We start from the raw sequence: 27471 nt of genomic DNA on the forward strand, positions 1-27471 counted from the left end.
CTGCAAGTCTGCAAAATAAAAAATGAGTTGACAAGTACATATCCTGTTGTGTGTGTGTGTTTATATATATAGTCCTGTTGCATGCAAAGAAATGTGAGGAATGGAGGGCAGTAAACACATAGACTATATTATAGAGAACACACGTCTGGTTTTTAGGCGCACATGTTCCAACGTGCTCTATGGCAATTATACAGTTTGTCTGGGGGAGCTGCTTTGGATTAAATTTGAGAGGTGAGGTACACTTTCCCCCTCTGCACCCGAGGAGTTGAGCAGAGACTCAAGAGGGGGAAATCAGTTAGCATGATAGTGGGCAGGTAGTTTAGGGTGCTTTTAAGTGCACACAAAGACCCATCTATATGAACAAAAGCCACAAGATTGCAACAACTTCTGAGAAGTCTCAGAGTTTGACAGTGATGAGTTCATCATATCCCTTTCTTGTATAGTTTTAACCTTGTGTTCACGTCAAGCATCCTCCATTTTTCATAAATTCCCATAACTGCCTGAAAAATGTTTAATATTTTAACCTCTGGTGGCCGTTTGTAGGGCCTGTTTTTCTTAAGGGGATGTACCTGTCATCTCTGCTTCTCTGCCTCCCTCCATCACTGTTGCCATGGTTACATAAAGAGATTCAGTGTGACACAGAAAATACTTTAGTCCCAGAGCTGCCTTTGCCGTCATGGGTATAGGCTTGTTGGGAAAACAAGAGAGAAATAAAGACATTGGAGGACTAGTTTAGAAATATTCTTTAATGTCTGACTGTTAAAACTAAGGGGAGAAAACGTCATCTTTTTGGCAACTTTATCAACCAGCAAAGGATTTACAATGCTTTATAGTTAAATAATTTCACACCTACAGTAGATACCAGCCATTTTAAACATGGACCCCACTGATTCACACGGAGGTAGAGCACTTTTTGAGGGTATTTGCATTTACTTCTCTTTCAGTAAGGGAGAAAGTATCAAGAAACCAAGATGCTTGTCATCAAAAACACTGGGCAATGTTTTTGGAAACCACTTCACTGACAATAAAAGAGAAAACAACTTTTTTCACTTCAGGTCTGACAGAGGAATCCACTCCAAACTAAAAGAGGATCTCTGACTGCTGGTCAGGAGGTCGGTGAGCTCTTTCTGGCACTGTTCCCTTCAGGGTCAGTGGCTGTCAATACAGTTTGAGTGGGTGCTGGTCTTGATCTTGTCTCCGTTTTCCTCTGCTCAGGGAGGCAGAAAAACTCTCTGGCACGGAGGTTGCGGGCTGAGTGGAGCACTCAGGCCACAGCTCATTGCACGACGTGCACCCTCTGTTATTTCCTACATGCAGCACTGACGCCAACAACAAGAGTTTTTTAACTGAGTAACTGATGTGTGCGCCCTGCTGCGCCACTTAACCCACTTGACCAGGGAAGCCAGGGCAGTGTGTAAAGACCGGGAAAGGCTTACAGGATAAAGGCAGGGCAATGGAGCATGGGTGCTGTAATCACGACACGCAGTGGGACAGACCTTCACCAGGATTAGATATTCAGTAGATCGGTAAGACCGAACATATCAGATCACTTTGTTCAACGGTAAAGAAGGACGATTATTTGATGAGTGAACAAAACTTTACAGCCATACAACTGCGTACCTAAGCTTCATTAATTCCAATCATTTTTTTCTTTTGAGTTTTTTGAGGAATCACGCAGCCCCAGTGCATTAAAGTCTGACTTGTACAGCACTACATCACATCATATCATACAGATGAGTGACTGATGCCCACCTGATCGCAGATTAGTTCCCACTTCTTCTCGTTGTCATACTGCCGCAACAGCCGCGCTTTGTCTGGAGGAAGATTCATCGAGTTCTGAAAGAGACAAAAAGGTCACAGTTAATTGGATGTTGATAATGAAACACCATCAGTCACATGAGCGTGTTAAAAACTGACATCCCAGACTAACTAAAAACAATGACGCTCATACGCAGGAGGAAAAGGTATGCAAGAGAATTATCTATCGTTATTGGTAAGATGCATGATTCTTTACACTTACCTGGTGTGAAGACAGAACTGATCTTTCACCTTTTTTCAGCATTTACACTCACAACATCAGGGTATGTACAGAATTCAAATATTTTAGATTTTAGATTGAGAACTGGTTAATGGCACTTTGAGCCAAAACAATGAGTGACAGACCTGCACCAGTTTAAGCTCTCTCTACTTTGCCATTATCTTCACACTCAACATTGCAATGAGTAGATGATAAGAGCTATATTGGACAAAGTGTGTGTGTGTGTGTGTGTGTGTGTGTGTGTGTGTGTGTGTGTGTGTGTGTGATGGTGCTGCTAGGGAAAGGTCACCTAAATTAACAGGTTTCTTCCTCTCTGGAGGAAGAATATACAAAGCAAACCTCATGCCAACTGGCCATTAGTTTTCAGGTCACAGTGTGTTGATCACTGATAAACAAATTAAAGAAAAAAGAGTTCACATATGCTCTGTCCTTGGCTGGGGTAAACATGAACGCCAGCCTACTTCTTTCTCTCTCTTTTTAGACTTCTTGGTTGTTCTTTTTTTCAGTAGAAACAAAGAGCAAACACAGGGAAACTGAACACAAGACATTGCGGTTAAGTGGTATATAGTCTTTAAGGGATGCCCCAACCCAGTCCATGTCTGAAACTATAAATGACCAGCAAGCAGAAGACATCATAAAATGAAAGAGGTAAGGGACGAAGTCCTATTGTGCAAAGTAAATCAGTAAAACATGTTGCACCACAAACCCTGTTCTGCTTCAGACTATTTCCTGACTGTGAGCTGCCCAGCTCAACACAGTAATCTAATGTGGTGGACACTGGAAAGTTGTGAGTGCCTTGCTCAGAGGCACCTCAGAAACAGCTGTTGAAGGAGGATAAAACATTCGTCATTCACTTTCCCTGCCAAGATTTTCTCCGCCCGTCTAGGATTAAAACCCTGATCCAAACCTTCAACCACCCCGACTCCTCCTGGTTAAAAACATATTACTTAAATTATTTCCCATTTCCTACAACACAGTTTCCAAATATATATGGCCGACAAAAAAAAGCCACTAATGAGAAAATCCCAAAATATCTGCCATGTGAAGTGCTGCAGAGGAGTCTTAAAACACAGCTGGGAGAAGGAGGTCTCTCCTTAATGAGAGCTGGGCTGCGACACAGAGGCAGAGAGGAGAAACATCTAAGCTCTGTTGTCTGAGTTGACGCTTTGAATTTGAGAACCGGGGACCGAGCTTGACCCCATCCTACTAAACTGCATCAAATGTATCCAGTAGTCACTAGACACCAGTCAGTTGACCAGATATCCCAAGACACTGCACTGAGGGTGAATGAGAGCGCAAGCATGGAAATGAAAGTGAAAAGCGAGTGGGTTTGAAGTAAGGGGGGATGCTCCGAATGTTTGTCAGCACTGTTTTCTCATTCTCCTGAATGCAGTACATAAGATATTCCTCTTTTCTTTTCAGAGTGATTTCTTGAGAAGGGCGTGTTGTTCGGGACAAATCTAATCTGACCCATGTGTTGGTTAACACCATGTCTGAAAATAAGTCCCAATCATCCAGAAACTGTTACACAACTCCTCTCTTCATCCTGCTTTCTCTTCTTTCCTTCATATACAAACACCTTCTGCAGTTGTCTAAAATTTGGACTGGGTTTAACACAAGCATGATTCAACCCACCCCCATGTGAATTAGAAAAGCTTGAAACAATTAACCAGCACTTAATCGTACCACCTACAGTATGAAGAGAACAGAGCATGCAAATATGTCAGCAAAAAATGTTCAAAAAAATATGCGGCCCAGCAGGAGATTAGTTAGCCACCCACAGCAAACACACAAAAAAATATATTAAAAACATGAAAATAGTATAGGTGCATGCTCCTCTAACAAAAGCCTTCCAGGCAAAAGCTGTCAAATCACAACGCATTTCATCTGCAGCTTTCAGTTATACACATTAGGTTTACTGAGAATGTTTTCCACCGCTAAGGATAGAAAAAGGGGGAAAATGTGGCCGTCATGCACCGCTCAGCTTGGGGTTCTTTTCCCCTCCACATTCAATGGGCTGGATCATCCATCAGCGTGTGTTCAGCGCTCAGCCTCCACGTTTCCTCCACTGGATTTTCCAGCAGAGCTCGCAGGGGGAGCAAGAGGAAGATGGATGAGGAATATCCTGTGATCCAGCTTCTTTCCATGAGCCAGTAATACCAGGATAGAATCGGACACTGATCGAGTAGTCTGATCCCTAACTTGCTTTAGAGTTTTAGAAGTATTTTGTTTTTCAATATTGCATATTATAGTGTGGTTACGCTATTGATCAATACAATCATCCATTTTCATTTTGAAAGAGTGCATTTGTGAGAGAAAATCAATGTAGAGAGAGCTGCTCAGGAGGCGCAGGGAAATGGCTGCACACGTTTGTATTTTACTCATAGCTACTGAGAGGAAGACTAACGTAAAGACAAACAACAATAGATTTGTACAAATGAGGTTAATACTGATAACAACAGAACTAGAGAGGACAGTAAAGGGGCAGTTTGTAGACTTTTATGCAAACTGATTATTTCATTATGTTCATTATATCGTGTTCTGTCCCTCCTATAGTTAAAGCTGTTTGCAAGTTAGTTAGACACTGATAAAGCTCAATGTGCTCCTCCACAGGTGTGCCAATGAGCCCGCAAAATGAATTGAAATCCTGATATAATAGTACAATTTGCTTTCAGTGTTTATTCATGTCTTTAGATGCTTCAAAATCAATTTGAAGCACAACAGGTTTTATTTGGTACAAACAGGTTGTAGCCCGTCCAGTCTCCAATACAGCGGCAAGCAAGAAACTACATTAGTATTCAGCAGATGCTGCCAGCCGGCTGATTGCTGCTGTGCTGACTGCAGGGAATTGGGAGTCAGAGAGGCTTCTATTGACTCAGTCTGGCTGCTAACCAGATGACTAGAGTTAGTACCCACGTTCCTTCCCTAAACACATTATAACAGAATTTGACACCTGAGCAGACGGTCACATTAAATGACAGAAAGCTACTAGCAGTCTCACTGTATCACACACAAAAGTAAAAACAGGCTTTTATGTTTTGTGGATGGCAAGCTCAAATTAAAAGGAGGGTAAACCATTAAGCTATTTCTAGACTTCTGCCTTGTTATGTTTGGATGTTGGAGGACTACTGGCCTGGAAACAAATGGGTTTGTGGTAATGATGTAGGTGCTTGGTGTAGGTGCTGTGCCCCTGCAGACTGGCTGGGTGGTTTGTTAAGTCGCTGTGGGTGCACTGAGCTGTGGGCTTCCTGCTTGGTGAGGCTCCAACTCAAGCAAAGCACCACTTCTACCAGCCTTCATTTCATCCCAATGCTAATGAGCTGTGACAGGCACTCAGCTCACTGGGGTCAGGTTACCCCATGTCTACAACTGCACTATTTCTGCATGTGTGTCTGTGTGTGTGTGTGTGCGCGCACATCGGTGGTATTAATGGGGTGATGTTGAGAAGGGTGTGGCAGCTTTTCACCAACACCTGATGGCAGACCACCCTGACGAATACACACACACACACACACACACCTAAATTTCACTCATTAGGAAATCTCACAGTAATTAAGTGTTTTGAGGAAAGGAATGTTAGTTGTTATGTGACAAAACCTGCACAAGTATCATGCAAAGGAATATGATGAAGTTGAACAAGCAACAAGCATCATGAAGAAGAGCGTGCAGACAGCAACAAACATTGTAGGAGACAATGACAAAGCATGAGAAACTCCCACCAGACAACAACAAAATGAAGATACCAAGGGGGGGAAATCATGGACTTTACTGTGCTGGACGACCAACCCCTTCCTGTGAAATGTGGGGTTTCAACGCTTCAACATCTCTCGCCTCGCTTCACACTGCCAAACTGACATTTCATCTCCAGAGCAGCTGTCCCACATCTGTACTGCTAGTGAGTGAATTCCTTCGGAAACATTTGGAAAAAGCTTTGAGTTTTAGCTCAAACAATGAATTATTATATTAAAGACCAGGGAGTTCTAGTCTTGACTGTGGGTTGGTTGAAGATGAAGATGGCATTAGCTGTTTCAGATATATGCAGTTTAATCAATACATTTTGTTTATTGTCCAGCTGCAACACTGGACAGACTCTGGTTTTACATTGTAAAAACCACTCCAGGCTACAGTTATGGGGCTCACACATCCCATATGTATATCTGCCTCAATGCATAGCAAGACTACAGTGCAGGACATTTTATATTTATAGATTTATATTCAAATGTAAAATATTTATAGATAGCCATATTTTAAGCAAAGAGCATATGAATTGCTTATTGACATTTTATTACATATTAAAAAGGAAAAATTTGTATCTGGATTATTGGCAGATTGTAGTATTGTATCAGAAATTAATCTGGTATTCTTTCTCACCAATTTAACAGTATTTGTAGCCTCTTTGGTTTTAGTGTGCAAAAATCTTGCTGAGTAAATGGGACAACACAAATTAATGACAAAGACGCCAAGCCAAAGAAAGTGCTGCATATCCTAAAAGGCATGGATAATAAACCTCAACCTGTTTGGATTAAAAGCCATATTAGTTATTGCTGCAGACTTTGATGCAAAAAATGCAAAGATGCAAAAAATGTTTTACTCAGCATTTGATGCACTATGCTCACTGGCATGTTGTAAGGTCAGCCACAACCAATGATCCTAAAAGCACTACTCATGCTACATTTAATATTTGTATGTACAATAAACCATGAAGCCTGAATAGCATTAAATCCTTAAACACAATCTGCCCACTGTGAATATATTCAACTACATCATGCTGGCCATTGACAAGTGAGGATTAATTCATATTCAGTTCTAATGGTCATCCTGCATCTATAATATATATATCTATATAATATAATGCAAATTAAAACCACATACTTTTGGCATGTTTCCATAAAGTTGGGATACCAACACCCAGCCGAGCCATGAGCAACAGCAATCAGAGCCTGTAACTATGACAATCAGTAGCTCAACTTCAGCAGCTCAACTACTGATATCAGTCTATGTCAATGTTTAACTCCTGTAAGGCCACACGGCTCAGGAATATGGACAGAACTTATTAGTGTCCATGTATCCTCTCATTAAGCTGCTTGAGTCATAAAAAGAGTAAAAATAGGCAGCTGGCTAGAAGTACACCAACCACCCACTACCTTCCAGGAGGTCTGCGGAGGCACGGCCCCCAAAGCAAAGCTGGCTACAAAAGCAAACACACAGCCCACATGAAGGGCCTGCTTTAGTTGCCGTTGCTGTGAAAAGATGTAGACTATGTTAACAAAACCGAGAAGCTATCCATTTGAATGGCGGTGCCCAGGTGTGCAAACTGACCACTGGCTCATCAAGAGATCTGTGAAATCTTTGAACTAAAAACAAGAGACACCAATCCACACAGACACACAACAACTGAAATCACATTTATTTTTGAAGAAACAAAAAAAAATTGCAATATAGAAACCAACTAATACTGAACTTGTACAACCTGGAAAATGAATACAGGCACACATTTACATTGCTGTTGCAGTGGTTGGAAAATGTTCCTCCGGTTCTGTCTTTACTCTTCTGACTGTTGCCAAACCAATCAGCTCAGAACAGACCTTCAAACATGTCACAGAACTGTTACAAACTAAATGCACAAAAGCAAAAAATATACCTTTAATGATGCAAGTTCACTTTTACACTCAGGTGTCTGCTGATCTAAGGCTGCCTGCCTGGGTGATCAGCTCGGTTATCCCCTTCATCTTCTTGCAGATAGCGTGTGCACATATTGTAAGAAAGTTTGAATATCCGTTAATAATGTCAGCCTTCACTGGTGGTGACTGTGATGATTGAATAGAATATGTTCATTTATTCATGGCCTGCGAATTGTGTTTTCTGTTCTTGTGCATCATCAGAAAACTCTACTGAACAGGTTCAATATATATGGAGTACTTCTCCAGGAATAAAACAGCAGCACGACAGACAAAGTGGACTGTTCTGCAACCCTTTGGGATAAACACAATAATACAATAGCTGTGCATCAGTTAACTTCCACATCCTGGCTTTCACATCATCACTTGGCTCTTGAGTAATACTGTCTATAAGTGCTCTCGAACACATAAGCCATTTTGAACAAAAGAGCCAAATACAACTGGAAAAGTTAAGAGTTTCTGGAGGGGAGCAAAGTTGCAGTAAATGCGATGTGTTGTGGACAAAAATGTGTAGAGCAAAGTAAAACACTGGAGGTGAAAGTGATGTGTTTTCAATTTGCTCCCTGTTCATGGCCCATTAGATAGCCTTCTTGTTCCAACACAGAATCTCAAAACCAAGCTACCATGGCATGAAAAACTATCTTTCTTGAAAGCAGTTAAGTGATGACAGGTGAAAACAGGCACATGCGTCACTGTGTTAACTTTATACACATTAACAAGAGACAGAAACTGACAAAAGTGTGCAGTGCAGCGCCTCTTGGATATCTTTCAGAGCAGGGATTGATTTGTCCTTGGGGACTTGGGCTGCAATGAGTTTGAGACACGCCCACGCTCTCCTCTTCCTTCCATCTCTTTTCCCTGCTAATGCACCACAACCGGAGAGAACGCCGATCTTTCACACCGAGCCAGCAGAACCAGCAGTATTTGATCCAAATCATCAAAACTGTTTTCTCTGCTCTTATAAGCAATGTGACACCAGGCAGAATCAAACTAATGACCTTAACGGATCGCATCTCTTGCTGTCGTAAACACGCAGTTTGCATCATTCAAAGCAATGTTCCAACCTCTAATTTATTGCTGTTTCTTTAAAACCTCTTGCTGTCTTTTTAAATTACACACACCACACTGCATGCCACAGCAAGAAAACCTCTGACTGCATCGGTTATTGACAACTAGTCATTACAAATATTTGCAAATTGCTCAATACTCCGGAAATGACTGGATGCTACAGATACAGTTCTCTCCCAAAGCTTGCTGCATCAGTCACAGGCATACTTTATGTTTTTAAGGTATTTACACAGATATAATGAGGTTAGCACTGCAGGCTACTCTGTGTTGTAAAACATCTCCCCAGGTATACTACTACGACATGACAGACTGCATTATATACCAGCTACTTCTCTTCTCATTTACCCTGCAGGAAAGTGGAGGAGCCCTGCGGCTCACACACATAAGAATCTAAATCTGTCATATTCGTGGTAGAGAGCAATAACTGCCTACGTAAGAGAGAAAGGAGCAGGACGGCCCTGAGGCATGTGCTATCCAAACCGAGCTGTCCTCCCCTCATTAGCACAACGTGGATCCGTAATCCTTGGCGTACTTTGAGGGCACAGGTGTCCCCTGTCTGTCCTCAGATTAGCTTTGTAATCCCCGGGACCCCCCGCTCCGGCTCAGCAGCCCCCCTCCATCGAGACAGTAGTGTTTATGTTTGTGAAGCTGTTCACTGGAATGCCTCTCGACCAAATGGTGAGTTCAAATGCTTGAGCTTGGCCTCTCATTTTCCCCCTTTTACAAGCACATTCCAATGAAATTCCATTCATTTACCTCTGTGTGATGACTGCGTAATGTTACTGTACTTAACAGACCGTCTGCCAACCTCACATCCACTAACAGCTCATCATCAGTCTGTACCAGCTATTCTTGGTGAGAGATATCACCTCATTGGTGTAATTTTCTCCACATCTTCCCTACTGTCATCCACACCAAGTGCATTCAGGGAGCCTTTACCACAGACATGCAACACCACACTGCATATGATTAATGACACAGTGAAATCAAGTGATATACACAGAACACAGCAGCTGCATGCAGGAGGAATCAAATATAACTTCCTCTGTGCAAAATATTACAATTTGAGCGTAAAGCCAAGCTGCTCTGTTTCAGCTTTTGTTCAATGTATCTTAAGGGAAGACGTTTGAAAATCACTTACTAGGCTGTGTTGTGGGCAAACACACAGTACACATTGCAGACAGGCTGGTGCAATGTTTATATTGTAGGTAAAATCCCTTTGACTTCACGCTGGATGTTATCCAAATACCGGAAACATTATGGAGATGGTTTGGAGCAGCAGGAAGTTGTCCAAATAAAACAAGTGATACATGAACACAGAGGAGTTCTAGCCAGGCCAGATGTTGCGAGGTTGCGAAAGTGCCTGGACTGAGGTGGAGTCCATGTTCTTGTTCAAGCGAACAAAGAGTATGTATCAGAAAAGTTGTTTATCTGCAAGATAAATATTGGTGAGCCAATGGGAGTGTAAATGCAGCGGGTTATAGAATGAAATCATTAGTTTACTTGAAATTCGTTATGTAAGGTTTGAAGAAAACACCTTCAGATAGAAGTTGTGTTACTTCTACATTAATAAACTTTATTTTAGTAGGTGGCAGTGGGATGAACAGGACGTTTATGAGCTCACAAAAAGGAGGCTGACTAATTTAATGATGCTGCTAAGTATAATCCTTCAGAGCTTTTAATCTGTCTTCTATTAACTACAACATCCCACCAAATACAACCACACACACAAGTTGTGTTGATGGCCCTATGACCAAAACATTCATTTTTTTCACATTATTAACACTTCTGGATATGTTATAAATCCTTTTATAATCCTTTTTTTGCATTTGAAGAGTCTCAAAGGTTTTTGTCAGCATCTTCTCTTAAATTATGGGAACGATTTGATGTAGCACGACATCATAACAAATATAGTCCCATGTATTCTAGCCTCATCACATGGGAATTGTTTCTGCGATGACAGAACAATAGAATAAGTGCTGAAAACATTGGGAACTATAACAGAGTCAATACAACATCTTATAAGGGAAACTAAAATACCCACAATGGAAAATTTAAAGACTACTTTTAAAGAAATACATAGTAATTTTCATACTTCATAAAACAGGCATTATGATTTTAAAAATGTCCGATGCAGAATGAAATAATAATAGATTCAAACTTATTTAAGCGGTCTGGCACTAATAACAGGCACAAACATCCACCCACATACTGAAAGCTGTGTGTTTTCTGTTTGCTTTTGCTGATATGGAAAATGATCTAGCGTGCTTTACTGGTGTTTGGAGATATCAAATTATCATCATTTCATAGTTAGCAGCTTTAACAGCAAGCAGCAAGCAGAAATCCTGGGGGCCTGGCAGAAGTGCATCAAGCAGAGTAAGCTGCACATGGATACAGCGTGGATAAAGTTCCTACCCACTAAGCAGTGTGGATTATGATTGGCCAAATTCCAACTTGTGTCACAAATTTGTCAAAGCTAAAACGTCTGAACCAGGTGTTACTGACTGAACCTATTCACTCACTACTGTAAGAAACTGATAAGCCCATTCATCTGTCGAGCATTGTGACTCACGAGACAGTTATTACAGGCTTTTCATCGAAATGTACCTGCTCACCTATGGCTTTGATCCTGCAATAGTGGCTTCTGTGATCTGCTGTATTGTGTGTGTTTTTAACCAAACACCAGTTGAATAAACTGTTCCAACAATAGGAAAAAATAAAGAAAGCCCACTAAAACAATAGGTGCTGTGAATCTTCAGACCCTCTAAAGAATAAGCTCATTTCAGGATGACATTCTGTCGAGTCCCTGCTTTGGCTTTTGAGTTTTACTGAAGATACATAATGACTTAATCTAAACCTTAACCCATGAGACTTTGGCTGGTCCACTCTGCTTTGGTTTCATGTGGGGGGTCCAGGGTGAGAGGCACATCTTCTGTCCAGTAAAGCCTGAAACAACAGACTGCTGCATTGTCTAGAGCTGTGATGGGGCCTATATCAAACTCCGGCAAAGAGCAATGAAGTACATTCAAATGCAACAGGACCTCCCATTCTGCTCTGCAGATGTTAATTCTGGCAAGTCGTTACCCGACAAAACCTGCCTTTTTGACTCTGGCTGCTTCAAAAGCAGCATATGTCCCAAGGAAAAAAAAAACATTCAGGTAGAGAAGCCTAAAAAGAAGTGAGGCAACATTAAAGAAAACTGTTGAGCCTTTTCAACAACCAAAGTATTACAGTACAAGTTCCAGTCAAGGACATGGTGTTATTCGGCATGTTACAACTCTGCTTGTTTCCTACATTTGGATGGAAGGACACAGAGTTGATATTGTACGAGCTTGTAAAAAAGTACAAAGATGGACAACATGTACAAACAACTCCAAAATGTCAGCTGACAGACCATGAGTCCTCGTGTTTATACAGGCCTCAAAGATCCACATTATTCAGTTATTAAAGCTAGTCAATGGGGGTAAATAGGCCAACAGATGAAGCCATTATGATGATTCTGCAATTCAGCCTATAATCACACTGTAAACATACTCAATAAAGCTCAAGGCCCCTAAACGAGAACGACAATAATATCAATGCCACAAGATAAAGCTGGCCCTGAAGCCACAACACGCCACTGATTTGTCACAATGACACTGACGTTTGAAGGCTTTTCTGGACTTGGTTTCTGATAAAGCTCAACTAATGCTTAACAGTTCATAACAAAAACACCCACTCTTGTCTCGCTTTATAGCGCAGCTGCCACCTTGGAGGCTGGACAGATCCTGACCATAATGCACTTCTCCACACAGAGCAGCGAATCCCCTGTCCTTTTGTGTGGCCCTTGGACCGGTCCAGTTGGACAACACTGGGCAACTGGCGGTGACCAGCATGAAAGACCGGGCTGGTCGTTTCCAATCATCTGACACCTGCTCCTGTAGGAAGACCTACAGCAAAGATATTCATGGCTACATCCAAACCTAAATGATGATGAAGCTGCTGAGGAAAGTTTCTCTTTCTTTCAAAACAGTTTCTATTGATAGCTGGCATTTAGTACAACATTTCAGGAAAAGCTCAGCTGTTCTGTAACTGAGACAGAGGGTCACTAAGCCAAGACTCCTGAGACTCTTCTTATTAATCCAGCGCCCACACAAGGGTCACAGACTGTTGTAATCAGGTATGATCATACTGAAAACCCTCCGAAAGGTTTTAGAGACATTTTAAAGTCAGTATCGCTTTGCTTGGGTCAGTAATCTACGCAGTCTCTGCCACCCACGCAGCAGTGCAGAAAACCAAACCACCCCCAAATGTGCGAATGTCAAAACTGAACTGACAACAACAATACTGATTGAAGCCCCAGTGGCTTCAACTCAGCGGTGCTTGCACACAGCCAAGAAACCTGTTCCCACTTAATCAGCTGACCCTCTGTCAGCCAGGCAAGATGCCTCCAGGCCCCGCTTCGGGGTTTGGAGCACCTCACATCCCATCTCAGAGGCAGCACACTGGCTTCCGGATCTCATCGCTCCCCGAGCATTTCATGCTCAGCTCTGTTACGGCTAATTGGTGGGTGAGCATCCTGGGGCTCCGAAGCAGCAGAAACACACATGCCCATACACAAGCATGTACCCACACACCCCACACGTATTTGGGTATGTGTGGTGGCCTCTCGCAGCCTGCCGGGTCTGGGTCCAGTGCCAGGCTCCGTCTTGGGCTCTCCACAGAATAAAGAGCAGCTCTGTTCCCCGGGCCTGCTGCACGGGATTCAGTCACAGTTCACCCTCTGCTCCCCAGACAATACCCATTGTTCTGCTTTTTAATGAAGAAGAGTCGACATGGAAAAACTAGGAGGGTTAGCTTAGTCATTTCCTGGGTCGCATACAGCACTGTAGGGGATGGAGGGATCACTGCGTCTCCACAATGGTTAAAAAGTAGGCAGCACTGGGAGAGACGAATCACAAGGCAACAGGCAAAATTCTTGAGTCAAGATAGGAAGCAACATTTGCATTAATTGGAGTCGAGTTTCTGACCACCTGACAATTGAAAGTCCAGTATGGGCGGGCGGCATGGTGGCGCAGTGGTTAGCACTGTTGTGCGGGAGGTAAAGCTGGTTAGAGCGGGTTGGGGGTATGGCAGCTTGGTCGCCATTGGTGTGTGAATGTGTGAGTGAATGGATGAATAAGACTTAGCTGTAAAGCGCTTTGGGAACCGTGAAGGTTGAAAAGCGCTATATAAGTGAGATCATTTACCATTTACCATTTATTCACTCTCCCTTAGCCCTGTTTTGGTACCAACTCCTGAGAAAAACATCTGAGCGTTTAGTTGCCAGATGTTCACCAGTTAGTTGCTAACTTCACCGGTGTCGTTTGATGCTGGGCAGGTAGCATACAGTGGGTTTATCAGAACGTTTTTGCAGCTGCGAAATGACACAATGAGAGCGGTGTGAGTGAACCAAGAGTCAAGTTGCAGGACATAAGACTAAAACAATGAGCTGAAAGACACTAAAATGCTCCGTAGGACTGAAGGGAACTGCAGTTGGTGAATAATTCTGTGGATTCATCACTACAAGTGACACCTTTCAAATTACTCATACTCATTTGACCCATTGTTTATCTAAAAATATTGGATTAGTGCAGCTTTAAATACACCTTTAGTCTGATTCTTAAAACTGTTCAGTTGAAGTACAGCTGAGTACTTCTGGGAGGGGTTTCAGTTGAACTGGTGTGCAGGTAAAAAGCCCAGCTAGCTTGACAAATTAGACTTCAGTTGAACATGACGGCTACTCATGTGATTAATCTAGGGAGTAGATTTCAGATGGAGGCCCTCGTAGCACAAATAACAGCAGATCGGGGTACTTCAGCAGCCTTTAAACAAAGCAGCTTAGACGTAATCTGGGCAGACTATTGAGAAGAGCGGCTACAACAACAGCTAAGCCTATAGTCCCCCATATGGCATTTAAACAAGTAAAGGCTGTGAACTTCCCTGATGATATTCAGCAAACACTACAGCCCTGAGACTGAAGTGGATGATATCCTGGATGTGGGTACAATTTCATTTGATGTCAACTCAGTGGTTAGCTGAGGCAGAGGAGCAGACATGAGGCCTGAGCTGAATTCCTGTTGCACAGAGTCATCTTCCTGTGGTTCAGCATGAAGCATATAGGCTGGCTCATACTGTTCATGTGACTCACAGAGATTGACCGCAGTCATTTCACGTGCTTTCAGCCAGTGCGCACTTATAGACCAAGAGATAAAATTGACACTTTGAAGCTCTGCTTATACCCACTAATGGTTGGCTAAATGACAATGTTGGATTGATTAGGCAATAAGTGCAGAGCAAATTGATCTACCAGGATGTTGATATGACCAGCCATAAAGAAGATTCACAGGGATATCAGCAAAGTAAACATGAAGAGGGCTGCCCCGATACTGGATAATCATCATGTGCAACCCATCTTCTTCTTGTAGACTTGTCTCACCAATACTATGGCAACCACAAGAGAGGTGAAGGCTTGCAAACATGCCTTCTAGAGTAGCTACACAGCCATTTTCCCTGGCTGCTGTATGGGAAAACCTAAGCCCTCAAAGTAACATTCAAAAGACATGGAAAGCAAAGAGCAGGTCTTAAAACACAGCAAACCTGAATATTTGGGTTTAAACTACACCTTGCTTCAGGGCCAAGGTCACATGTGAATTAGCCTCTCTTATCATGGCTAAGGCCTTGCATTACAATTAGCCTAAGTCTATTTCAGCCTGTGGCTCCAGGGATTCACAAGATTTCAATGGGAGCTTTTCATTTAGTAGAAAATGCCGACTCAGAGGGCAGTAAACCCCGACTTTTTCCAGAAAGAGGCACTACAATCATACGAAGCCACGTCAGTGTATGTGACTGGTCAAGAGTTACTGATATGCATGTGGCATGATACTACACACAACCTTATCCAAGCAAGGTGTGTGAACATTAATTTTACATGATGAAGGAAAGCACATGTTGACTAATTGACACAAGGAGTATTAGGCTCTTTTAATCTCTTTTGAAGGTTAGATTGGATAGTACAATGCTCCTGAAATGTATAACACTGCCATCTAAATTAATATAACACCATGAAACTATCTATAGCTCAGCTGCTGATGAGGTACTTCACTTTATCATCAATCAACTTGATTTGCATCACTTGCAGCTGATGATCTATATACCATTTTTACTGTAGGAATTGCCTTGTTTATTATGTAAATCTTATTTCATGTGTGTGGTTACACACATATATGTGGTCTGGTCAGATGGTGGAGATCATGAGTGAATATTTGAAAGGAGGCTTTTCACATCACACAGCTTGGGCCCAAATTCAAATACTGTATGTCCTTGATAAGAAATTTGAGGGTTTAGCGAGGTGAGTGCTTTGAGTGTGGTCACACACAGCACAAGCCTTTAATCCAAACGAGCCCCACTGTGATCTGGGCCGGCCTGTTGGTCAAACCTATTAGGAGTGGCAGGTAAACAGTCCTGCTGCTATTCCGTCACATCTAGGCCGAGAACATGTTGAAGGAAGACTACGGTACTGCATCAAGTCCAAAATATATGGAATTGTTAACTAAAAATGTGTATGTTAGTTATATTTCATGATTGATAAAAAGGAACAAACCAGCCAAACAGATCAATCAAAACACTGTCAAACAACATCAGAAACGATTAATGAGAGGGTGAAAGGATCGTCGATCAGCAGCCAAGTACACTTAAATCTTGCTTCATCAGCGCTGGTAACCACTACATACAAAGACACAAAGAGGACAGAGAGACGTGACAACGAGGTATCATCCTAATCATCTGCTATTCAAACTGAAGTGAGGTCATCAGAGTCACTCAGTGCCACTCGCTCCACCAAATCAATGGAGCCAACTGCCATCAGGCACGGCTGAAACACATTAGGGTTTAAATGGCAGTAAATAACACTACATGCTGTGATTATAGCTCTAAATTCCTTTAATGCTGGAGGGTTTCCATCCCGCCAAGAGCTGAGGCATCATGCTGGCAGCATGGAGGTGGATGGGAGGGAGCGGGGGGGACTGGACATGCTTGCTGAGATGCTATGAGGATCGGCTTTTCTGGCAGCCAGCCCCACGAAATCCTCAACTTAGACAGGTAGATCTTTTTTTATTCTGGAAAGCATATTAAGAATTAGTTTTGTAAACCAAACTTATGGATCCTAATGATCTTCTCATCTCTGAAATTTACTGATCTGAGTGTTAATAAACCCTGATGTAGGAGGGGATGCTCAGAAACTGTAAGAAGTAGGTGTTTCTAAAAGCAGACGTGATTAAGAAGAAGGCCCAAATCCCCTCTGTGGTGTGACGTCAAACCTCTCTACCCCTATCAGCACAGAATGGGACTCATCAGCGTCTGACAAGCAGCAATCACACCCCAACACAACGCTGTGACACAAACACAGTGATTTGACTTGCACCTAAACTTGATCCACTTTTTGTAATGGGCTTACAGGCTGAAAGATCTGTGCCACCAACATTACCAAAGAGACAAAGCTCTGTGCCAGAAAAAAAAAAAACACACAAGCAGCAAAGACAGAAAATGAAACCTTTTCCTCATCTTATAAAGAGTTTACAAATCACGCGGCGGCTTGCTCAAGTCCGACTCCTTCTGCTGAGCGGCTAATGTTTATGAGAGCAGTAGGCCAGGCGACAATCACGTTTGACCCACATTTTGCCAGCTCTCCAATTTCACCGTCACTCCACTGTTCTTCTATTTAGATCTTTATTCACTGACTGGGGAGCTGCTGTGTACTGGGAGCTTGAGAGCACACAAGAACTTGGTGAATAATGCTTTAAAAGTGCTTACAACCAAATTCCCAGTCAACATATTGGTGATGGGAGTTTTTGTACACACCAGCTGCCAGTGACAACCATCAATATAAACACTTTTCATCCTAATTTCTGTCTTTGTCATCCAGAACATGACCTTAAAGCGTCCATCCTACATCAAACCAAGTCTACACTATTAAAAATCTGGAGGCTCTTTCAACAACACCAGGAATGTCGAGCGTTCACTACCAGGTAACATAATTGTTGACAGACTGCTGTTGACACCTTATGATGTGACAGATGTTTCAAAGGGGACCTGGCATGCTGGGCACTCAGAGCTTCAGACGTGAGCCAGCGTCTGCACTCATAAAGTTGGGGAAAAAACAGACTGCCATAAAACCAATAACTTGCTCGTGTTATGACTGCAGGTGTCTCTCTTGCGAGTACACTTGGAAATTTACAGAAGCATTGAGGCTGGACGCAGGCTACTGTACAGCAAACATTTGGTATCTTGCATTTGGAGTCAAGGGAGACACAAAAAATGTAATGTTTGGTGTGTGTCAACATGGTTTGGCAGAAAGCTGAAAGGCTGATGGATATGTTCAGGTGGGAAACTTGTTGAGTCTAAAAAAGGCTGATATAAGTAGCTGCTGAATTCAATATGCTCACAGTCTTGCTACCACTCTAACACTACTTTGATGTGGCTTGAAAAGAAAATGTTGCCTCACTAGCAGTGCAACAGATGCAGACCTCTTGTACATCTGACACAAGTTTGTTTTTTTTAAAACGCCTTGTTTTGGTCGGAATACCCATTTTTCTGAACAACAAAAGGACAGGCGTGCTGGACAAACAAGAGGTCCAACCTACACACAGCTGTCCCGTCCCAGGACACTGAAGCATGGAGGGGAACAAAGAGCGAGCAGACAGATGAAAACCACTTTATGTTTTTTCCTTCTTACCAAAACGGTTGCAAATCTTTCCTCCAGTTCACCTGGCTCGGGCATGGGCAGTTTCAGAGGCATGTTGTGTCCTCTGAAATCAGTGTGCTGGTCCATGCTCCCTGCGTTCCCCATGTTTCCTCTTTGACCAACAAGTACAACTTTTCACCCCCCCTTCTCTCTCTCTCTCTTCCACTTGAGAAAGATCTCCGCACGGCGAAAAGGAAAATATCCGCACGCCCTTTGGGTTTGGTTTTTTTTTGGTCTCGCAGGCTCCTGTACAGGTTTGTCCTGGTCACTTCTGCGTCTTCAACATAGAGCACATGTGAGGGAGGCAGCGTAATGCGACGGGTCCGAGCAGCGGCGGCGGCGGCAGCAGCGGCGGCGGCAGCAGAAGAGGAGCCCCCGGTGAGGCATTTCCACGGCGGAATGAGGAGACCTGGAAACTTGAGTCAACCCGCACGGTCCTCTCCTCGCTGTTATCCGTATCTTGCACAATTTCGGCTCCACTCCCAGCCGGTAGTAATGACGACGGGCATGATTCACGCGTATTGCGGTCTGTTAGTAGTGAGTGGCGCTGGCTTCACTAATCCCTCCACTGCTGACCAGCTAGTTAAGGAGGAGGAGGGGGTCCTCACACACACACACACACACACACACACTCACACCACACACACCGCGGCTGCACACACTCTCATCCCTCCCTACAATGAGCCCTTTCAGGAGCAAGCCTCCCACTTCTTCTTCTTCTTCTTCTTCTTCTATTTCTTCTTCTTCTTCTTGGGGCGTAGTTCCCAAAGCCGTAGCTAAGGAGACGATATTTTCTGTGTTGCATTGTGGTACTTTGAGTCCAGTGTGAGGGACAACAAACTGGGGTCCAGCTTACTCAATGTATGTTTTTTCCTCAATTTATATACATGTAGTGATAAAAAGGTGTGTTCAAAGTTGTTCATTTGTTGCATTTATATGTAAACTATTGATTTATTGATTATTGGACCATTTCAGTAGAAAATAATCTACTCAGAATATTTACATGAACCAAGAGTTTTAGAGTAATTACTCAATAACTTGAAGCTCCTCTGCATTGTAGTATGATATTTGTGTCAGTCAGTTACAACCTTTCAGGTTAGTCATTGATAAGATATGATTGTTATTAGTCACACCTGTGTCAAAATGTCTGCTGTGAGAGGGTTATGACTAATTAACATGATCTTTCTCAACTTTGTGGAAAACCTCATGTTTGTGTCCGCCAGCAGTGAGAAAACACTCACACATGAGTTGTCATCTCATGTGTGAGGTCAGTCAAACTGACCATCATATTAAACGGTATTTTACAAAATAGCTTGTGAATGCGCACAGCAGCAGATTTAGTCATGATAAACCAAACTTCCATCCAGTTTTACAGTTCTCCTTTTTTTACTGTAGACATTTTTGACTTGTCATAGCAGGAAAAGCACAGGTGTAACTAATAACATTAATCAGTATTCAGTTACTACACCTGTGATAATCTCTGCTGTGAGAGAAGTCTAAACTAGGCGTGTAAACAACCTTCATGTGAGATCACACTGACAGAGGATATATAACTCTATTACTGTATATATGTGTCTAATGAGTGTTACTGCGCCGATAATCTCAATTTAAGTTTTCCTTCACGTGTCTTCATGATAACAAACTGCACATTTTGACACGTTGATGTAGAAAAAGCACAGGAGTAAATAATGAAATGAATGATGGCCGAATTCCATTTAGCTGCTTCAGTTTCAGGGTCCACAACTTATTGTGACATCTGAATCGAAGAATTTGTGCTTTTCCCACTATCACAAGTCAAAATGTCACAAGTTTCCTTCTTTCTGTCTCCTACTTTTGTCTCTTACATCCTCAGACAACGATCCTTGGGACAAAACCTATAGCAAATACTTGTATTTAGCTGTATTTGAGGGCCACTGTCACTATTCTTTTTTTGCTTTTAAGATCAGGCAACAGAACAGGCATTGGGATGAAACCTGATCTGCTGACAGGGTGGAGACCACATTACACACAAGAGGGTGACATCAGCATGCAGCGCTCTGGAGACGATCCAGAGGTTCTCCAGATGCACAGTGGTTTCATTCAGGCTGCTGGACTGATTCAACGGGAGGAGGGAGGGTGTCACATCTGAGGTTGCTGGCTGGGCACATTGAGGATGCGAAGCACAGCTGACTGACCTCATATGGTCATTACGTGTCCCAAGTTAAGTTGATTTGCTTCATCTGAAGACCCTTCCCCCTGTTCTGTGTTCTCTATGTACTGTGTACTACATGTATAACCACTTACTGGATTCTATTTACTTATTTACAAAACTGGTGCAACAACACACCAAGAATGCAGCCACCGCTGCTAAGGAACGAGCTTCAAGATCAGAATTTAGCCCAACAAAAACAAATACATACACGCAGATCCAACATTTGAGCTATAATGAGGACAGATGAGCATGTTCATCATGAGCTGGGTTCAAATTGTGGAATGATTTAAAATGTTGTTCAACTGTTATTCAATTTAAGAAAGTGTTTAAAAAAGAAGTAATTTGATGATATTCATTTATTGTTTTGGTTTAGTGTGAACATATCTTTCCAGGAAAAGATTGTTGAAAGTATTGGCGGACCTTCAGGTTTATTTTGAGCAGGGGGCAAGGTAATATAAATGTCTTCTTCTCTCTGCTTCTTTTCCATCATGAAACGTGTTTTACTTTGTTACAAATTGCAGTCTGAATCTTGTGAGACGAATGATCAGAAAATAGGCAGGTAACAAGTGTACTTTGAAGGAGTTTCATTCACAAAGTGATTTTTAAATTCTAGTGCAATGATGTCTTCCATACACAGAAGCATATGTTAATTATTCATATGAGCATACTATATATACTATTATTATTATTGTTAAGACATTTATGTGATTGTGTAGTTGGATTCAATAATCCACTATTATCTTGTCAATAAACAAATGGGCCTTACTGTACAATGACAGCAGAGCAGCTCGTGACATTAGATAGACAATGAATGAACTTTAAAACAATAACAATAATACAAAGCGTCTCCCCATTGACTGCATTGAAAAAACAATTGAGGGTATGTGCTGCCTGACAAACGTCCCTGACACAGATGATGGTGACTCACAGCACAACAACAAAAAATGGTAATACGTTGATGGGAGTCTTGACTGTTACAGTTGATGTCTGTGTGTTCTTCTACTGCTCAACAGAGTTTGGGTGATACAGTGCATACATACTGTATACAGACTCAAGGAGTAATCACAGGGCCATCTAAATATGTAAAATATGTTTCATTAGTATCTTTGGGCCTGTCCCTCTTTCCAGAAGGCCCTCAGGTTCCATCTATCCTCACAAATGATTTGGGAAAATGGCACCAGGAAGACAAAATAAAACAAACTTTCCCTAAAATATTTATTTTCTCAGTTTAATTGGTGCAATACAACAGCTTTGCATTCACCAAACACAACATATATTCTTCTAAGAGGCTGTGCATTAGAGACCAGAGGGAGTTTGAATGTATGGGTGGAGGGGGCACCTTGCAGCTGCATCTCCGAGAGGTCTGGGGAAATTATGAGAGGCTTCAGATATCTCCGCGAGGAAATATAAAATGCAAAGGAGATGCCAAAAATAAAGGCAGCACAATCAGACCACTGTGTGAGGAGGCTCACAGGGAGTTCATTTGGCTGCAGAGTTTAGTAACATCTGTGAAATGAAGTCCTCTTAAATAAGAGAAAACTCGTGTAGTTTTGGCCTTCACAAGGCTGGAGTGGAGCAACAACTGTGTCTTTGTGTTTTAATTTAAGGGCTGGAGACATCAGTGGTTCAACCATGTAGATGTAGATTCAACAGAGCAAGCAGTGATCCTCTGAATCTCCAGAACAGCAGCACCCTCTGTTGTACGTCAAGTGTATTACTCACCCTGGATCAGACTGCTTTACTATAAACACAAGGTGAACTTTTACAAGGGAGATAAAAAATAAACATATAATTATGGGCTTGGACAAATTCACCTTTGTCCCAGGGCTTTACATCTGGAGACAATGACTCTTATTTTCCTCAATAACATCAATTAGTGGCCAGAATATTTATTTGACTCTCTCATTACAGGAGACAGTTACCACAATTCAAACCACCACCCAGGTTAGGAACGGCCATTTCAACATGCAGTCAGTGGTCCTCCCTGTAACTGAGGCCTCTTAATGGCTGCATGTTCGTTTACACCCATGATGTGAATATTTCAATGCAGTTGCCCCGCATTGTGTAGAACAGCATAGCTGAAATATTAATTTTACAGCTGGGCCACACAAATGGAAGATAATATATAATTCAAGAGGCTGAGTATCAAACTATATTTATTGTATACAGTATAGGGACAACAAATGTACAAATCAAAAAAAAGAAATTGTGGAATATCTGCCAGTGTCACTTTGCAAATCTAACAAATGTTAATTTTTAAAATGAAGGTGGACATTCTTATAAAACAAGATTTCTACCAACACACAAAATAGTCAAACAAACTAAGCATCTTGATAATGTTTGGATAGATTTTGGACAAATGTATTCAAATTGGCAACACAGCATTGACTCAATATTTGTTTATACACTGACTGAAATATATAATTAGATGAGACACTCAAGTTCTGGACTGGTAAAATGTGAATTATTTTTATTCTAAAGTCCTGAAAAGATGGAAAAGAAACCAATTTACACAACAAGATAATTATTCTCCTGCTATGTAACAACAAAGACCACTGTTACAGTCACAGTAACCCTTTACATTGACATTTTATATATTAACCAAACCCTTTTATAAAACACTATTCATTTAGCTTTTTGGTCCAGAAACATTACTGTACTTTAATTACCATTCAGTTAAATCTGGGTTTGAGGGTGACAGTATTGAGGTAAACCATCCATATGGATCTTTTTCTGCATTTTTTCTTTGCAAATGTTGAAGGTATAATGTGCATGGATACATGAAATTATATTGAATGTTCTTTAAAAAGAAAAGAGAAGAAAGACTACCAAAAGTTTGTTACATGAGAAATATGTCAAAAACCTCTTTCCCATCTACGGAGATAAACCACGGGCTCCCATACAGCAGTTTTCCTCCACAGCGATCCTACATGAATTAAAAATAGTTGAGCCCATCCTGAATTTAAATGCTTACAACAATGTGGAAAACTTAAACAAAAAGAAAAATATATATATTTTGGCATGTAGTTCAGCTTATGGTTTATGAGACATGCAGGAGGTAATCTCAATATCAAAAAGAATGCAATGGGTTTTTTCATTACGAGCCATATCCTATTTGAGACGTGTCCCTGCCCTGGACAATTTCAAATCATCCATTTATGTGGATAAAACACACGTTAAAAAAAAATTTACCCTGCATCTCAAAGTTTGGATTTGGCCCCAAATGAAAAAGCTCTACCTTCTTTTACGTTGTGAACAGCCTGACCTTTAGCCAAGCACAGTGGAGGGGGGGATTAAGTAAAAACAGAAATAAACAAAAGACAACATGAAAATAATGGTATGGATGTTCTTCCAAGAGTAGAGTCCACATCTCACTTAAGAACAGACTCCTCCTGTCTGTTGTTGAAATACATCAATAGTGTCCTCATCCTCCATCTCCAGCTGCAATAACAGAATATGTACATATTAGTCATTTAGGAACATAAGTTATTTTTCTACAGCAAATACATAAAAGTTGTCCTCTAGGAAGGGAAGTAGAGCTGGGTATCAAACCCTCAGTACATTTTGGTAGACAACAATGTGCATCGAAAAGTACCATCAACTGGCATTAAAGGTCTGGTTAGATTTACACAACAATTTATTCTGTTAATTTACTGTAATTTCCTGATTCAAATTTATTTAGGTATTTCTTGCATTTTAGGTCATTTTTTGGATGGCTGTGTTTTGACAACATTCAACCTTTGTTCCAATGAAGATGACACCCATCCGGGGACATAAACAATGATCTTGATAAAGATTATTGTTTTTTTTCTACCAGCTACATATATTATATGTCGATATGATCTAAACAATCCTGCAGCTTTGAAGAAAGTTTCTCATTTTTGGGAAAATACCCTTATTTGATGGAAACTGATGGAGTGGGTTGTGATTATTTCTAGTTTTATTATTGTGCATACCTGTTACAATTGATTCCTTTGTGCAAATGCTTAATGATTACTGTAACTTAGACACTGATAAGATAAATACTGTGCAATTCCCAGCTGATAAATATTTTTTAAGAATTCCAAAAAAATCACTGCTGAAGGCACAATTGTCTGTGAACACTTTCCATCATCAATATAATATTGGCTACTGAATAAACGTATACTCCACTGACAATCACATTAAATGCAACCATTCAAAATAAGTCAACAATTAAGACTTATTATGACCATGCTTTGTTACATGAATTTGATTCATCTGACCACAGATTATGTCATTTCAAAACAAAAAGGTGCTAGGACAGCAATGTACAACATAATACTTTAGAAACAACATGACTATATGTTTTTATTTTTAAATGTAGCTAAAGGAAAAAAGCACATCACAACTAATGCAACTTTATGACACAGTACTCTCTTGTCTCAAAACACTGTACTGTGATCAATCATCAACAGTGATCATCATTTCCATGACTAACTCATTTGAACACATTTTGTGTTTTGAGGAGTCCAGCTTTCACCAACCTGTGCAGGTGTGTCCGTTTCATTAATTGGCTGTCCATCAAACCTAAACCTTATCTGACGACTTGACAGTCCCTGAAAAAGACAGAGCAGACAGAATGGCATTGTAGTGAGAGGTTGCATCCAGTTAGCCACCATCACAATATAAACAACAGGTTGTTGGTATGACTGTGTTATTAATTAAGTCTACCGTTACCAGAGGGAATTCAAAGTGTATGTTTCCGTCTTTCAGAATGAACTCACCTGTCTTTCGCAGTATGCTTTCATTAATTTGCTGAGCGGAGTATGCCTTTTGATTTTGAACTGTACGACTGACCCATCCTGACCAGCTACCTTGAGGTTAATGTGGTCGTTCTCCGTCTTCACTCCTTCCTGCAACACAAACCGTCATCATCAGCATCAGCAGCAGAAGCAACATTTCACATTTCAACACTCCCTAGCTGCACTTTGACTGTCGAAGGGGAAAAAAAGAAATCAACAGCATGTAGGAGACACATTTTATACTGACAGGAATGATATGACTCCCACGGGCTGCTTATCTTATATATATATAGAGAACCGAAATAAATAAATAAATAACGTTGTATTCAAAGTGCAGCTAGTGAATCCTGCTGGCGACACCATTTCACTTACATGAACAGCTAAGATGAAAAAAGACCAGATGGGACTGTATTGGAAATGTAATTAAATTAGGACAAAAAGCATCCAGGAAGACGGCAACGCTTCCTCTTCCTGTTTTCAACATCTGCCGTTACTACAAGCAACCACCGACACATTCGTGCGATCGCCACCAGTTAATCTGACCACAGGTTGATCTGGACACCGGTGTCCGGTAGTATGACGTTAATCTACAATTTAACAAGCCAGCTAACTCCAGTTAGCTAGCTACATTCACAAGACAAGCGTGTTCCTAAAGGCGGGCGCCGCCATCCAAACATCGCACTCGCACACATAAAGCTGCTCCTTTCGGTTCTTCCTTTGGTTAGCATAGCAAGCTAGTCCATGTTCAAACTGGCGCAGAAAGCCACAATGGCGCAAAGGAAAAGGGGAAAACACAAATCATTCATTTCACTGGCAATCTCTAATACAGACGTTAGCAACCATAGCTTGACTTAGCGGTAAACCAACGAGTAGCAACAGCGGATGTTGATATTTGTGGGACACTGCAAACACAAAACTGTGCGCCTAAAGCCGAAAGAGCCGCAAATTGGTCAACCTTTGTTTTCTCCGTCGACCCGCTCAAATGCGGTATCTGTAGCCTGGAAGCAGGGCTAGCTTAGCAGAGTGTGCTAACGTTAACTTGCATCTGACATTATTAATCAAATAACAGCAAGATGTTCCCTCGAAGAAGAAACACAGTACTGACCTTTGGCTTCTCTTCGGACATTGTGCTATTTTCCCAGGGCTTTACTAATAACGTGGAGACGGACTGTTGATGGTGAAGCGGGTTATCTGTTCCTCCGGCTCTTTCGTTTGGACCAGGAGCGCGCACTGAAATTTAAAATGTAATTCGACCAAAACGGTCACGTGCTCCACTTTTCTCCGGGGCCGCGGATACGTGAGCGCGCAAGATAATTTGCGCACTCCCGCGAGATAGGCGACACAAAAGGGCCCTTCAGCAAAACAGCCCTTTAATCCAGGCAAGGGGCACTCAAAAACATTAAACTTAATATCCACATAGTTAACTAATTAAACCTAACTGCAGTGGGAGCCACAAACACAACAAACCTGAAATATGATGGTAATCATTTTATCTTATCCATAGTTTAAGAAAGCAGACTCTCTCTAACATGGGGTTACTTATTAAATAAAGATGGTCTCAGGATTAACATTTCCTATTCTTGGGTTGATATCTAAAGCAACTCTCAAAAGGAGAGTCACTTCAAAAGATTTTGGCATGAGGCTCATACAATTTTACATTGTGTCTAGTCCGTCAATAGGTTATATAGACAACAATTCTGGATGAAGATTCATTGTCATACTGTGTATCTCACAGGTTTGCAGTTTGTAGTCTTTAGGAAACTGTAAGTATAATTTGTATAATGCTGCTATCATTGAAGAGCTGGGCCCAGATGGTAACAATAACTGAATGGCAAATTATTCTCAGGAACTGAAACATGCATGAAGTGCCTCCTTTTCAGGGGGGTAATAGATTTAGGAAAAATTGCTGCATACGACAGAATGACATATGGGATGTGTGAATAGGGCAGAAAAATATTTCCGCAAGTGGGGAG

At 41.5% G+C, this 27471-nt stretch overlaps 2 protein-coding genes across 3 annotated transcripts in view; both read right to left on the bottom strand.

Moving 5' to 3' along the window:
- Positions 1 to 18691, bottom strand: part of fmnl2a (formin-like 2a) — a 49619-nt gene extending 30928 nt beyond the window's left edge. Inside the window, exons 1-2 of the mRNA XM_070914007.1 lie at positions 18536 to 18691; positions 1753 to 1836 (exon numbers count right to left, since the gene is read on the bottom strand). Of these exons, the coding sequence (XP_070770108.1) occupies positions 1753 to 1836; positions 18536 to 18649 (198 nt within the window). The 5' untranslated portion in view covers positions 18650 to 18691. The remainder of the gene's footprint in view (positions 1 to 1752; positions 1837 to 18535) is intronic.
- Positions 18692 to 22913: 4222 nt separating this feature from the next.
- Positions 22914 to 26703, bottom strand: sumo3b (small ubiquitin like modifier 3b). 2 transcript variants are annotated; one of them, XM_070914152.1, is made up of 4 exons: positions 26604 to 26703; positions 25481 to 25609; positions 25241 to 25312; positions 22914 to 24176 (listed from the first exon to the last, which is right to left on the bottom strand). In XM_070914152.1, exons 1-4 carry the CDS (start codon positions 26622 to 26624, stop codon positions 24111 to 24113), a joined length of 288 nt encoding a protein of 95 aa, XP_070770253.1. In that variant the 5' UTR covers positions 26625 to 26703; the 3' UTR covers positions 22914 to 24110. The 2 variants fall into 2 exon arrangements, with proteins under 2 accessions (XP_070770253.1, XP_070770254.1); XM_070914153.1 differs by lacking the exon at positions 25241 to 25312.
- Between the last annotated feature and the right edge of the window lie 768 nt (positions 26704 to 27471).

The sequence above is a fragment of the Enoplosus armatus genome, chromosome 11 (assembly GCF_043641665.1).
Source record: "Enoplosus armatus isolate fEnoArm2 chromosome 11, fEnoArm2.hap1, whole genome shotgun sequence".
Classification (NCBI taxonomy): domain Eukaryota; kingdom Metazoa; phylum Chordata; class Actinopteri; order Centrarchiformes; family Enoplosidae; genus Enoplosus; species Enoplosus armatus.